This window comes from Palaemon carinicauda, chromosome 1 (assembly GCF_036898095.1).
Source record: "Palaemon carinicauda isolate YSFRI2023 chromosome 1, ASM3689809v2, whole genome shotgun sequence".
Classification (NCBI taxonomy): Eukaryota; Metazoa; Arthropoda; class Malacostraca; order Decapoda; family Palaemonidae; genus Palaemon; species Palaemon carinicauda.
Window position 1 is genome coordinate 213,052,202 of NC_090725.1, and position 13,767 is coordinate 213,065,968.

At 45.3% G+C, this 13,767-nt stretch overlaps 1 protein-coding gene across 9 annotated transcripts in view; it reads left to right on the forward strand.

The window, feature by feature from the left end:
* Nucleotides 1-13,767, forward strand: part of LOC137653925 (phosphatidylinositol 3,4,5-trisphosphate 3-phosphatase and dual-specificity protein phosphatase PTEN-like) — a 487,265-nt gene that overhangs the window by 81,126 nt on the left and 392,372 nt on the right. For all 9 annotated transcript variants that reach the window (XM_068387566.1, XM_068387584.1, XM_068387557.1 and 6 more), the window contains exon 3: nt 7,286-7,466. In XM_068387566.1, the coding sequence (XP_068243667.1) occupies nt 7,286-7,466 (181 nt within the window). The remainder of the gene's footprint in view (nt 1-7,285; nt 7,467-13,767) is intronic.

Here is a 13,767-nt window from a genome sequence, read left to right on the forward strand (position 1 = left end):
TTGTAACTACAGTATATTTGATAATCTAGTTGCAAGGTAAAATACTAGACGTATATGCGTCTTATTGCTGCTATCTCAGTTACAGACGAATAAAGCATACTAGTTTTAATTAAACCCTAGAAGGGCTCAACTTGAAATCAGAGTACAGATTTCCATGGTATGAGAAGGGTAATCTCAAAGTATTACCGTCCATCCCTATGGAGATACAAACTTTGAATCCTTGTAGTCGAAGTCGACACTTTCCCTGCCGGGGGCAGGAAGCACTAAGCTAGTTCCAAGCTTAGTGGATATGATAGACAACGGTAATGTCATATATAAAGGTCTAGGAGACCATGTAAGGAACTCATTCAAAGTAAAGGCACTTATACAAACCCACAGACATAGTACTTTCAAGATAATTCTCTGGTAAGCTTCCATCAGGACGACATGGCCGAGCCCAAAAAACGGATTTTGAGCAAAGCGAAAAATCTATTTTTGGGTGAGATAGCCATGTCGTCCTGATGGACTCACCCTTCTTTCTTAAGTGACCCCACCCAAAACTACTCTATCTGCAGCTATTCCTGCTTAAATGCAACAAGGAAAGATGGGCCGTAGCAGTACAGGGAGGGGGTCCACTGGGTACCTTGATAACGGCTCCCCTTTCGTTTGCCACTCTTCCCCCACAAAGAGTTAAATCTATTTGGGGTGAAGATTGCTATGTGTCGTATCAAAAAATACGTCCCCTGATATTATGCGATATCCTTAAAGATATATCAAGGATACTCGCGCCAGGAGGTTGAATTCTGGAGACCTACGGTTAATTCTCTGAAGAGTATCACTGTAGCAAATATCCCTTAGAAAGCTACCTAAAGGAACCTTCCATCAGGACGACATAGCTATCTCACCCAAAAATAGAGTTTTCGCTTTGCTCAAAATCCGTTTTATCCTCAGTTAATAGAAATAAAAGAAACCCAGAGTTTTATTCTATTCCTTTAAATACAACCTTGAATAGTATAGATGTCCAAAGCACGAAAAGGTAATCTCTAGAAAGTTTTCCTTTTGTTCTTACGGATATACAAACTTTGAATCCTTATAGTCGAAGTCGACACTTTCCCTGCAGGGGGCAGGAAGCCCTTAGCCAGTTCCAAGCTTAGTGGATATGACAGATAACGGTAATGTCATATACGAGTCTAGCAGACCATATAAGGAACTCATTCAAAGTAAAGGCACTTACACAAACCCACAGATATAGTACTTTTGATTAGCAAGAGCTCTTTTGTATGTTATTGGCTAAACAAGGGTATCTACAATATCTATTGTAGCAAGTTCTTGCTATCTTCCGCATCAAAGTACAGGCATCATTCCATCAAGGAACTACAGGACGTTGAGGTTTACCTGATGTTCGAGGTATGGAGAGCATGGCCCCACACAACAATATGCTCACTAAATACTCGTATGCTTGTATTGAACTCTGGAATTCATTTTTCTTTCGATAAATTTCAGTGGACTTATTAAATAATCCCCAGTCAGCTTCCCCCACCTTTCATTTGGGTAAACATAGAGATGGTATATTTTTTACATATTTCAAGTGAATGAGCGTGTGATCACTGCCATGATCATTTTGGTCTACTGTCCATTGGTAATCTAACCTTAAAGATGAAGAGCAAATAGTGAGGTCTATGGCTGAATCAGAACTGTGGTAAACATCATGTCTTGTAGGGGAACCATCATTCATTAAAGTGATGTCATTCATGTCAAGCAGTTGTTCTACTATCAAACCCCATCAATCACAACGTTGTTCTCCCCATAGAGTGTGTTTGGTATTAAAGTTCCCCATCAATATGAAGGGTTGAGGAATTTGGTTTATTAAGAACTGAAAGTCATATAATTCTAGCTGACGAGGATTACCATGTGCATCTTGAAGTCTATTTTCTAATGTTGGATCAAGGTAAAGTGAACAAATAGTGATCCATTTGTTAGTAAAGATTTGAATTGCACAAGCCTGCAATACAGAATTCAGGTGAACAACTCTGTGATTAAGAGACTTGCAAATTATTATGCCTGTGCCTCCTTGAGCACGAGCACCTATTAGGGGTGGAGACCTATAAAAGGAAAAATTATAACCTTAATTGGGAGTAAGATCTCCCAATTTTGTCTCCTGCATACAGACTGCAAATATATTATGTTCTTTAAACAGAACCTGAACTTGCTCTCTATTTGAATTAAATCCACGGATGTTCCATTGTATGAGAGACATTATTTGGATTTCTTGAACGATTTTTTTTGTTCTAATTTGGGAATCAGAGACCCAGAGAGATATGGCTTGCCAGCCATACTTTCAATACTTATTGATCTAGATGGTGCAAACGATTTTTTTGATGCTGGCCTTCAGTTGCCCTTTCAGTTTTATTTTTAGTACTTCTATCCTGATCCTGAGAACGTGAAGGTGAAGGGAGAGGAAGGGGCCTCATGTGTTTAACAGATTGTGCCTCCATTTCCCCACCGCCATTGAATCGATTAACTGTTAAGACAGGTCATGGTACTGTTTGGTATGATGAGTTCTCAATATCTGGCATTAAGAACTCATCAAGACCTTTAATCGATCCGGGCACAAATGTTGGGGCGATGAGAGCGTCACTAGAAGGGGGTTTGTGAGCCCCAACGGAGGGGGAAGAAGAAGCCCCACCAGAGGGGGCAGAAGAAGCCCCACCAGAGGGGCCAGAAGCAGCCCCACCAGAGGGGGCAGGAGAAGCCCCACCAAAGGGGGCAAGAGAAGCCCCACCAGAAGGGGCAGGAGGAGCCCCACCAGAGGTGGCAGGAGGAGCTCCACCAGAAGGGGCCAGAGGAGTCCCTCCAGAGGGTTCCGGGGATCCCCACCAAGGGGAGCCAGAGGAGCCACAACAAGGGAGGCCCGAGGAGCCCGACTAGAGAAGTCATCAGAACTCTTCACTGCATCTGTATAAGATTTTTTCACTTACAGCTTCTTTGCATGTCCAACACTGAAGTGTTCTGTAATAGATTTCAGCAATGCCTCTTGCTCTTTCTTCAATACACGACATTCTTTATCACGGGCCCGATGGTCACCCTTGCAGTTCACACATACTACAGGTGTTGAACATTCCCCATGCTCAGGTTGGGCACACGATCCACGGATCTTATTCCTAGTACAAATACGGTAGGAGTGCCCAAAACCAAAACAATTAAAACACTGAAGCACACTCTGTCTATATGGACGAACTCTAACAATTTTTCTGTCAAAAACAATGTCTGGAGGCAAATAAGAATTCACAAAATTTAAAATAATCATTGATGAATGGGGAACTTTAAATACCTTCCAAATCACATCTGGACACATTTCCAAAATCTCGCTCTCATCCAGCTCATATACAGTATATCTTTATTAAAGGTAACCCCTTTTGCATAGCTGAAGTTGTAGTGAGGTTTTATTTGTTTTATTATTCCATCAGGATCAAGCCTAAGATTGAGAAGCATTACTGGTTGTCCGTCTGTTTTGGTATTCACCAGAAAACTGTTACGTCCAAAACGAGATATCTCTGGTCAGTTTACATTATCAATTTTTTGGTTTACTAACCTCTTCACCTCGAAGAGGTTGCCTCTCTCGCTTTGTGTGGTAATAATTAACCACTTAGCTGGTTTTGGTGATCTAGATATTTTAGTTATTTTAGGATCTTCAGGTTCATTATGAGGTCTATAGACATCTAGATACCTAAGTACCTCTTCTGCCCTTGAAAGCTTAACATTCTTAGTAACTGAATTAAATTCCTTGTATGCTCTATGGGCTTCTGTCACTTTATCAAAGATAATCCAGTTTTCAAAGAATTTATTATCATTGCCAAGTCTATTCCTGATTTCTTTTGTTAGTCCAAATTTTGAAAACTCCTTGTAAATATCATAAAAACTCCACTCCAAAGGCACTGGCTTAACTAACAGGATTACTGTTTTTATAAGTTCCTCATATGATTCCATAGTAACAATGGAGCTCTTAGAATTATTTATTGCCAAAATCGGAGAGGAAGCGGATTGGTCGTCAACAGATTTTGTTGGGGTCGCCATAATGACGAGAAGACTCATTTCATCTGGATATTCCCCCCCACCCACCAAGGACCCACGGAGGACGGGGTCATCTCTCAAATTAGGTCCGCCCTAGGGGCAATATCCAGATATACACCCCGCCCTCAGCACTTACGGCGTCATGATGGCCGTCAACATCAGACCCAGCACTGAGGGAAAGGTTTGTCATGAAACTTTCCCCTCGCTCTGGCACGTCGGGTACTCTAGTTCTTTTGAGATGGCATGCCGTCCATCCCACCAGCGCCAAATCCAAAGAGGCAGTCAAACCATAATCAAACACAAGCCAAAGTCACCATCAAGTTAATGCCCAAGAGTTGGAGATGGGAGAGAAAATGAAATAAACAAAAGGAAAAGAGAAAGTGCTGACTAATTTAGTTGGATCGACAGCTTGGCACCAAGGACCAGTGGGAAAGCAATTCCCACCGAACATCGGAGCCCAGCTGCTGATCCCTAAGCCCCCCATCCTCATCAAAGCTTCAGCATCTGGGGGGAGCAGTCACTAGGACGCAAGTTGCTCGTGTGTGTGTGTGCCAACCGATTGACAAGCAAAGACAGAACAGACTTCCTCTCAAGAGGATTTCGGATCCTAAGACTTTATAGAAGTCTAACTCTAAAGTAGTAAAGGTAAGCCCCTGACTAGAGTTGCTCACCTTTAACCAACCTAAAGAGTTAATAGTCAAGGATAAAATCCCTGAGACGGAAGCGTCAACAGGGAAAAAAATCTCATTTGTAAAGTTTCATTTGCCAGAGCCAGTGAATGTGGATGGAGACATCTGTCTCTAATCACTGCTAAGATCATCGGTGAAGAAGGCATGTAACCACTGGTAACAACCGGAATGGTTGACACCTCGTTAAAAGTCTTTATGCCATATTACACTAACATCTAATCTATACTAAAGAGCAAAAGGTTTGCATTTGTGTCAAAACAAGTAATATTTCTGTTACTCCCCATTTCAATTAAACACATAGAGGAATTAGAACTTCAATATATACTGTTTGCACTAAATTAGTTTTAATTGCCTGCTTTAAGGATGATAAAATGGATTTTGAGTTTGAGCAAAGTGAAAAATCTATTTTTGGGTGAGATAGCCATGTCGTCCTGATGGAAGGTTCCTTTAGGTAGCTTTCTAAGGGATATTTGCTACAGTGAGACTCCCAGAGAATTAACTGAAGGTCTCCAGAATACTCCTGGTGCGAGTATCCTTAATATAAATTTAAGGGTATCACATAATATCAGGGGACGTATTTTTAGATACGACACATAGCAATCTTCACCCCAAATAGATTCAACTCTTTGAGGGGGAAGAGCGGCGAACGAAAGGGGAGCCGTTATCAAGGTACCCGGTTGACCTCCTCTCCGTACGACTACGGGCCATCATTTCTAACTTGCATTTAAGCAGGAATAGCCGCAGATAGAGTTGTTTCGGGTGGGGTCACTTAAGAAAGAAGGGTGAGTCCATCAGGACGACATGGCTATCTCACCCAAAAAGAGATTTTTCACTTTGCTCAAAGTCCGTTTTTTGGGCTCGGCCATGTCGTTCTGGTGGAAGCTCACCAGAGAATTAACTTGAAAGCACTATATCTGTGGATTTGTGTAAGTGCCTTTACTTTGAATGAGTTCCTTATATGGTCTGCTAGACCTGTATATGACATTACCGTTATCTGTCATATCCACTAAGCTTGGAACTGGCTAAGGGCTTCCTGCCCCCGGCAGGGAAAGTGTCGACTTCGACTATAAGGATTCAAAGTTTGTATATCCGTAAGAACAAAAGGAAACCTTTCTAGAGATTACCTTTTCGTGCTTTGGACATCTATACTATTCAAGGTTCTATTTAAAGGAATAGAATAAAACTCTGGGTTTCTTTTATTTCTATTAACTGAGGATAAAAGAAGATGCAGCTACATTTTCTCTTTATTTTATAAGCAAAATAGATTATAAATGTAGACATAACAAAGTAGAAATCTAACCTTGCATAGGTAAACATCATGGTTATATATATTTCTGACCTGTAAGGGAAGAATATACATATATGAATTCATTAATAATTTAATGCCACTCAAATGAATGTGAAGCTAAACATGTCTAGTTTCACTCAGATGTTGGATATGCATCAACACTGTGTTCAAATGTTCACATGGCACTGGTGTTATTGGTTAGATTCTGCACCTGTATAGAACAGTTTATTAATCACCGTAATGATTTCACTAGAAGGTACACTATTAATACCTTTCCACCCGAAGCACTTTTGAGTCCCAAAACAGTCCACTGTTCATCACAGCACTAGACGACGGGTTTTATGACATACACTTGACAGCACTGAGATTACCATACAATTCTTCTTCACCTAAGGGGTTAACTACTGCGCTGTAATTGCTCAGTGGCTACTTTCGTCTTGCTAAGGTTACAAGAGACTCTCTAGCTTGGGTAAGCAGCTCCTCTAGGAGGACACTCCAAAATAAAAAAACAATGTTCTCTAGTCTTGGGTAGTGCCATAGCCTCTGTACCATGGACTTCCACTGTCTTGGGTTAGAGTTCTCTTGCTTGAAGGTACACTCGGGCACACTATTCTATCTAATTTCCCTTCCTCTTATTTTGTTAAAGTATTTGTAGTTTATATAGGAAATATGTATTTTAATGTTACTATCCTTAAAATATTTTACTTAACCTTATTTCCTTTCCTCACTGGGCTGTTTTCCCTGTTGAGGCCCCTGGGTTTATAGCATCCTGCTTTTCCAACTAGGGTTGTAGCCCAGCAATTAATAATAATAATAATAATAGTAAAGAGCAGAAGGTTTGTATTTTGCGCTTGAACAAATAACAAATTTGGAAATAATTTGTATTTTTCCCAGCAATACAAACATGGAGCACATTACACATACTGTTCCCGCCAGCACCTACCCCCGGAAAGTTCTGCGACAATTGCATAAGTGCCGGTTAGTCGCTAGTGCTGGTGTAAGGGGTGGGCCTAGCTTACCCCACTCCTCCCCCTACTAACTAATGGTGTGTAGTTACTCCCTGACAAAAGCTTATTGGCTAGTTTCAGCTTTGCCAAAATACTGTAAATGCTTCATAGTAAAGAGCTCCAGGTTTGTATTACAAATTATTTCCAAATTTATTATATTAAGTCAAGCTTTAAGATAGAAGTACTATGAACATCAGGTGATTATAGAAGTTATAAATTCTGTTATTGAGATTCTGCATTTTTCTTGCCAGGTGTTCTGAAAAAAATCGATCCTATGACGAGGCAAGATTCCACAACCGTGTGAGAAATTTTCCTTTCGCGGATCATAATCCACCGCCACTCATGGACATAGAACCTCTTTGTAAGGACATGGCTGAATGGCTGGAAGATGATCCTAAAAATGTTGCAGTTGTTCATTGCAAAGCTGGAAAGGTAAGTGAACTTGGGTATAAGAGGGAAGTGCATGAAGATTTATGATTCTTTGCACCCGTGATAGTTTTATATGGTGTTTAAATAATTGAACATCCAACCATTGGTCATGTTGCCCATTTTGTTTCTCAGAAAGTATTTCATGGATTAAGTTGTGATAAGCCTTTAATATGATGATGTTATACATCAAAACATGCCTGGTAATACATACTGTGACGTCGGGATACGTCATTATTATTATTATTATTATTTTTATTATTATTATTATTATTATTATTATTACATACTAAGCTACAAAGGAATATAGCACATGGTTGTATATCACACACACAGTTCACACACTGTAAATTTCTCTAAAAAATATCCTCTCCCTTATATTAGCCCCCCCTCCTCCCGTCTTCAGCCAACTAATAAAGTCTTTTGGATTCTATCCTTTATTTTTAAAAATGTAAGAGCTATTTTAGTCTATTTTTGTTACCATACAATAATTACACCACTCTCTGTAGCTAGTAGTGACATTCCCTACCCGAGGCATTACTCAAACTCCGCTAACATCCCCAGCTGGAAGACCTAGGGATCTTAAAATCTCACCCTACCACCATCCGATATACTTGCGATTCTAGTCCTTATTCCTCTACTCACCCCCCAACTTAAATACTTGCGATTCTAGTCTTTGTTCATGATTATGTAAGGTCTATTTTATTGTTTTTCTATATTTTCATAGTGTTAAAATCACAGAGAAATCCTCTCCTCCTCTGACTACAAGTCTCACCCCATAACGAGATGGAAACTTACTAGTAATACAAATTAATGATACACAATGAGATTTGTCTTCATATTTTATTCCTTTTTTTCTCTCGACTATTATTTTTACAAAATTACATAATATTCATGTCTCATATATTTCATATTAGTATTGTTCATTGTTTTCAAGAGTAAAAGTTAGCCTACTGTCATTATTTCCATTTATTGCCATTCTACGCAGTATTCGTCATGTTCTTACATATACAGTCTCTATTTCAAAGCCCATGAAATGCCCAAAACAGGAATGATCCAGTTCATAGTGACAGTCACACACAAGGTGGGATGACAAATGAACGAACAAACCTTATGTCTAATGAACTAAATTTATATTATGTTTGTGTGTGTGTAATGAAATAGATAGTGTGGACCAGGAGGAAGATCATGGTACAGTAGGGTCTCGAGTTATGCGAGAATTTGGTCGATCAATGACCCCGCATAAATGGAAAATCGCATATTTCGAAACGCACATCTAACTGAAATAATTCCATTAGGGCCATGGCATCTAGAAACTTGCCCATTCAAACATGTTTACTACACATTTCCAATACTTTCTATGTACTGTACTGTATTTTTTGTAATATTAAATTGTTCTTGTAAATAAATCAAACATTTAATACGCTCTAAAGTTTTAATAACTTGAAAAAGGTTAGAATTATAACCAGGATGGGTGTGAATACTGTATATTTCCCGTTATAGCATGACCTACAACGCGGACAAATTTTTATTGTATAGGACAACTGGTGAATAGCAAAACTATCACTGTATAAACTGGCCTTGTTCCAACATGGAGTACTTACCTCGAACTACTTTCTTAGGAGTATCTGGGAGACTCCTCCCAACCGACCAGAATTTTGTGTAGTTTACCCTATTCCCGTTTTCTATGGGGGTTAACCTCAGGCGGAGTGATATGCGCCCTGAGGCGACCCGGGGTCGGAGAGCATGCTTGCTCAGGTCATGCTCCTCAGTAAGTTTCTGGTCGCGACGTGATTACCATCTCGCCGCGCTCTCCTCTCCCAGTGCGACCCTTTGTGTCTACCACGCGTTACCCACGTGTTCATTCCCTATCCTATTCCTCTGTGTCCCTGTGTCTCTTGGTGTCCTAGTGTTGCGTAATTCGAACATCCTCGCCGTTGCCCTGGGCGTGTGGCCGGTAAATCTTGTGGTGCGTTTCTTTCCAAGCCCGAAGTCGATCCCCACTCCCTGTGTTCGTCGTGTAGGGGCAAGGTATGTTCCCCTACAACCACGTGTCCGGAGTGCGAGTCTTGGACCGAGATTCAGTGGGTCCTCTACGGCACTAAAAAGAAGAAAGCTGCCAAGAAATCGCCCAAGAGGGCCAACGTTTCTTCGTCGTTGGTTTCGCCGGATGCCTCGTCTGAACGGGGCTCCCTTCCACCTTCCCCTACCCAGAGTAAGGGACGAGGTAAGTCCGTTGCGGGAAAGCGGCCCATTGCCCTTCCCCAAGAGTCTGAGATGTCTGTGGGGGAGGATATTAGCTCAGTTCAGGCATGTGTGAGGCCTGAGGGAGGGGCGGGAGTGTGTTCAGGAGACGAAGTCCTGGTGCCTACAGGGCCCGTCTCTACGGAAGATCCTATGTGGGGGAAGACGGGTGCAGCCTCTTCCCCTGCATCCTGGGTGTGTGTTTCAGGTGCTTCAGCGACTGGGGGAGACGCCGAGAAGGCAGGCTCATCAAATTCGAACCCCGCCGCATGGGATCCACCAAGGACGCCCTGCAGGTCCCCCATGAGGTTAGAAGAGGAGTTCGATGCTTGGTTCGACCGAAAGAAGGTTCCACGGTCTCCCCCGGCGCCCTCGTCAATGCTCCCGCCCGTCTTTCTTCAGCCCTCTTCGCCAGAGAACCGCGGAGTTCCCCCTGCGAATTTGGACGACTCGGGAGATTCGGCGGACTCCCTCTCCTCCTCGTCGTCATCCTCTTCCTCGGATTCGTCTTCGTCGGAGGACGAAGGTCCAAAGTCCTCAAAGAGAAAGCGGGAGAAGTCCCGGAAGAAGAAGTCCCGTTCTCGTTCCAGGCACAGCAGGAAGAGATCCAAGACCTCAAAGAAGAAGTCCAAGAGGAGTCGCTCCTCGAATGATAAGTGGGTGAGAATTACAGTACCCCGGATTGAGCTGTTTAAGGCTACCTCAGCCGCGGCCTCTTCCAGTTGGCTCCCTAGAGCCTCATCTTCACCCTCGCGACCCTACTACTCCAGCAGACCAGATCTCCGTCAGGAGACGTCGCATCAAGCCTCCCTAGACGTCTCTAAGGCCACGAAGGTTCCCGCTTCTTCAGCCCAACGGAGGGAGGCGCTCCTCCGGACGGGAGGCTTGGTACCATCCGCGGGCACCTCGGGGGTCTTCAGTGAGCACCAGGGGCGCCCTTCGTGCCTAGAGAAGCCCACAGCCACGGGGGCCCCCGTGGGACAAGGTAGACCCATGACGGATACCCTCGTCCCAGCGGATCCGCCCATCCTGCGGGCAGGCCCGTCAGTTTTGAGGCAGGAGAAGAAGCTCCTCCCTTCCCGCGCTCCCCCTCCCGCCATCGACGAGTCTTCTCGGGCGGAGGAGTTGGTAGCGGATGCCCTGGTAGAAGGAGGAGAGTGCTCATCAGATGACATCTCCTCTTATCGGAAGGTCTTGGCCCTCATCAGACGGCACCATAGGTTGGATGAGCCCAAGCCCTCAGCGGAACAAGCCTGGCTCTCAGGACTCAGCAGGCTCGTGGACAATCCGGTTCAACAGAGACCTTCCTTGGCGCTCCCCCTAGCACGAGACGTTAAACTAGGGATGGAGCACATCGACAAGTACTTAGCCAGCCAAGCAGATGCCCCTAGGAGTCAAAGTGCCTTGAAGCTTCTTCCTGGCCTTAAGACCCAGAAACTTTTTTACGTCCCGGAAGGACGTCGTGGGGGACCCCGCGCAGTAGAGTCGGCGATCACCACGTTGAACCAAGGGGCGGCGGAGGACAGGGCATCCTCGGCCCCAGTTTGTTTTTCCCCAACGGAGACCTCGATGATGGAAGACATGGCCCAGGATCTAGTCTACATGTCTTCTTGGTTAGACTGGTGGGCTTGCACTCTGGTGGGCTTCCAGTCCTCGCATGATCTCTCCCTGCCTGAGAACCAGTCCTTGCTGAGAGAGTTAATCAGTTCAGGGGGAAAAGCACTAAAGTTTCTTTCTTACCAGTCTCTCTCCCAGGCCGCCAAATGGGTCCTGCAGAAGAGAGACACGATCCTAAGCAAGTTAGTAAGGAAGTTACCCGACCGAGAAGCAAGGTTTCTGAGAAACTCCTCGGTGTTGGAAGAGTCGGTGTTTCCCCTCAAGTCAGTCGAAGAGACAATAGAGAGGGTCAGAAAGATGAAGGATGTAGGAGAACCAAGACCCCCTCCCGTGAGACGTCCAGTGCACAGAAGATCCTCGGCGGAGGTCCTACATACCTCTCATTCCTCGCCAGTCCAACCGAGGAGAGAAACTCCTTCATGGCTCCAGAATTCACAGGCCCCCCCCCCCGTAGGGGCAACACTACCCCTCAGTCTGGCTTTAGACCCTCCTACGGCAGCTCTAGGAGAGGTCGTTCCAGCCGCGCCTCTAGGAGGAGATAGGAAGAGAGGCCCCCTACTCCTACCGGAGCCTCAAGTAGGGGGATGCCTCAGACACTCTTGGCAAGCATGGCGGGATTACGGGGCAGATCCCTGGACCGTTACAGTCCTGAAGGAAGGATACAGGCTACCCTTCCTGGCGGAGCCGCCTCCACTTATTTCAGCCCAACAGGCGGAGTGGTTGGTGCCCAAAGACCCCTTGAAACGTGCAGCGTTACAAGAGCAAGTGTCGACCATGATCACCAAAGGAGCGTTGGAATCAGTCGAGAATCCCGGGCCGGGGTTCTCCAGCAGGCTCATCCTGGTAGAGAAGTCGACGGGGGGATGGAGGCCAGTCATAGACCTGTCAGCCCTCAATAAGTTTGTGGCAAAAACCAACTTCAAAATGGACACTGCGAAGACGGTGTTGGCGGCCTTGAGAGAGGGGGACTTCATGATCATGATGTCCCTGGATCTCAAGGACGCCTACTTCCAGATCCCCGTTCACCCCTCCAGCAGGAAGTTCCTGAGGATAAAGTGGAATACCCAAGTCTTGTAGTTCAAGACCCTCTGCTTCGGGCTGTCGACAGCGCCTCAGGTCTTCACGAGAGTCTTCACAACAGTTTCGGCCTGGGCACACGAGCAGGGCATTCACCTGATCCGGTACCTGGACGACAGGTTGTTACTTTCAGCCCCAGAGGAAGAACTGAAGGAGCAAGGCGCGAGGCATCTACGTCTCTTCAAGGACTTGGGTATCACAGTCAATTTAGAGAAGTCCCACTTGACACCCACCACCAGGATGACCTACCTAGGGATGGTCCTGGACACCCGGCTGGTGAGAGCCTTCCCCTCCTTGTAAAGGCTGGACAATCTAGACAGAGTACTGCAGCCCTTCCTAACGAGCCAACCCAAGAGAGCCAAGGATTGGCAGAAGTTATTGGGCCATCTGGTGTCGCTAGAGAAGCTAGTCCCTCAGGGGAGACTCAAACTCAGGGGTGTTCAATGGAACCTGAAGGAACTGTGGTCCCCAGGGGAGCCCCCGCACAGGATAGTTCCGATTTGCCCAGGAACGAAGGAACTCCTACAGTGGTGGCACGACAGAGCGAACACCTTGAAGGGGATGCCCTTCGCACTCGATCCTCCGGAGATGATGTTATTCACCGACGCGTGGAAGGAGGGTTGGGGTGCACACCTCCTCGTCGAATCAACGAAAGGGAAGTGGTCCCTCGAGGAAGGGACCCTACACATAAACATTCTGGAGATGATAGCCGTCCAAAGAGCATGTCAAGAAATCGTACTTTTCCTCCGAGGAAACACCATGGCGTTGATGTGCGACAACGCCACGGTTGTGGCCTACGTAAAGAAACAAGGAGGTCTGAAGTCAAAGGAGTTATGCACTCTATCGACAGAACTGCTGGAATGGGCGGCAAAGGTAAGGATTAAAATTACAGCCACGTTCATCCCAGGAAAGAAGAACGTTCTAGCAGACGGCCTCAGCAGGGTAGGCCAAGTGATAGGCTCGGAGTGGACACTACACCCAGGAGTAGCTCAGACAGTCATCCTGAAGTGGGGCTCACCAGTGGTAGACCTCTTCGCCACTCGTCTGAATACACAACTTCCCGTGTTCTGTTCTCCAGTTCCCGATCCAGCAGCAGCGTTCGATGATGCCTTCCAACATCCTTGGGACAACCTCGATGTGTACGCTTTCCCACCCTTCGGAATGTTCAGGCAAGTGCTCAGCAGAGTGAGGAGGGCAACCAACCATCAGATGACTTTGGTAGCGCCTTGGTGGCCGGAGAGAGAATGGTTCGCAGACTTAAAGGAACTAGCTCTCCTTCCCCCTTGGCCCCTTCCAGACAAGCCAGACTTCCTCCGTCAACCTCACTTCCAGAGGTTCCACGAAAACCCTCGGTCCCTCCGCCTACATG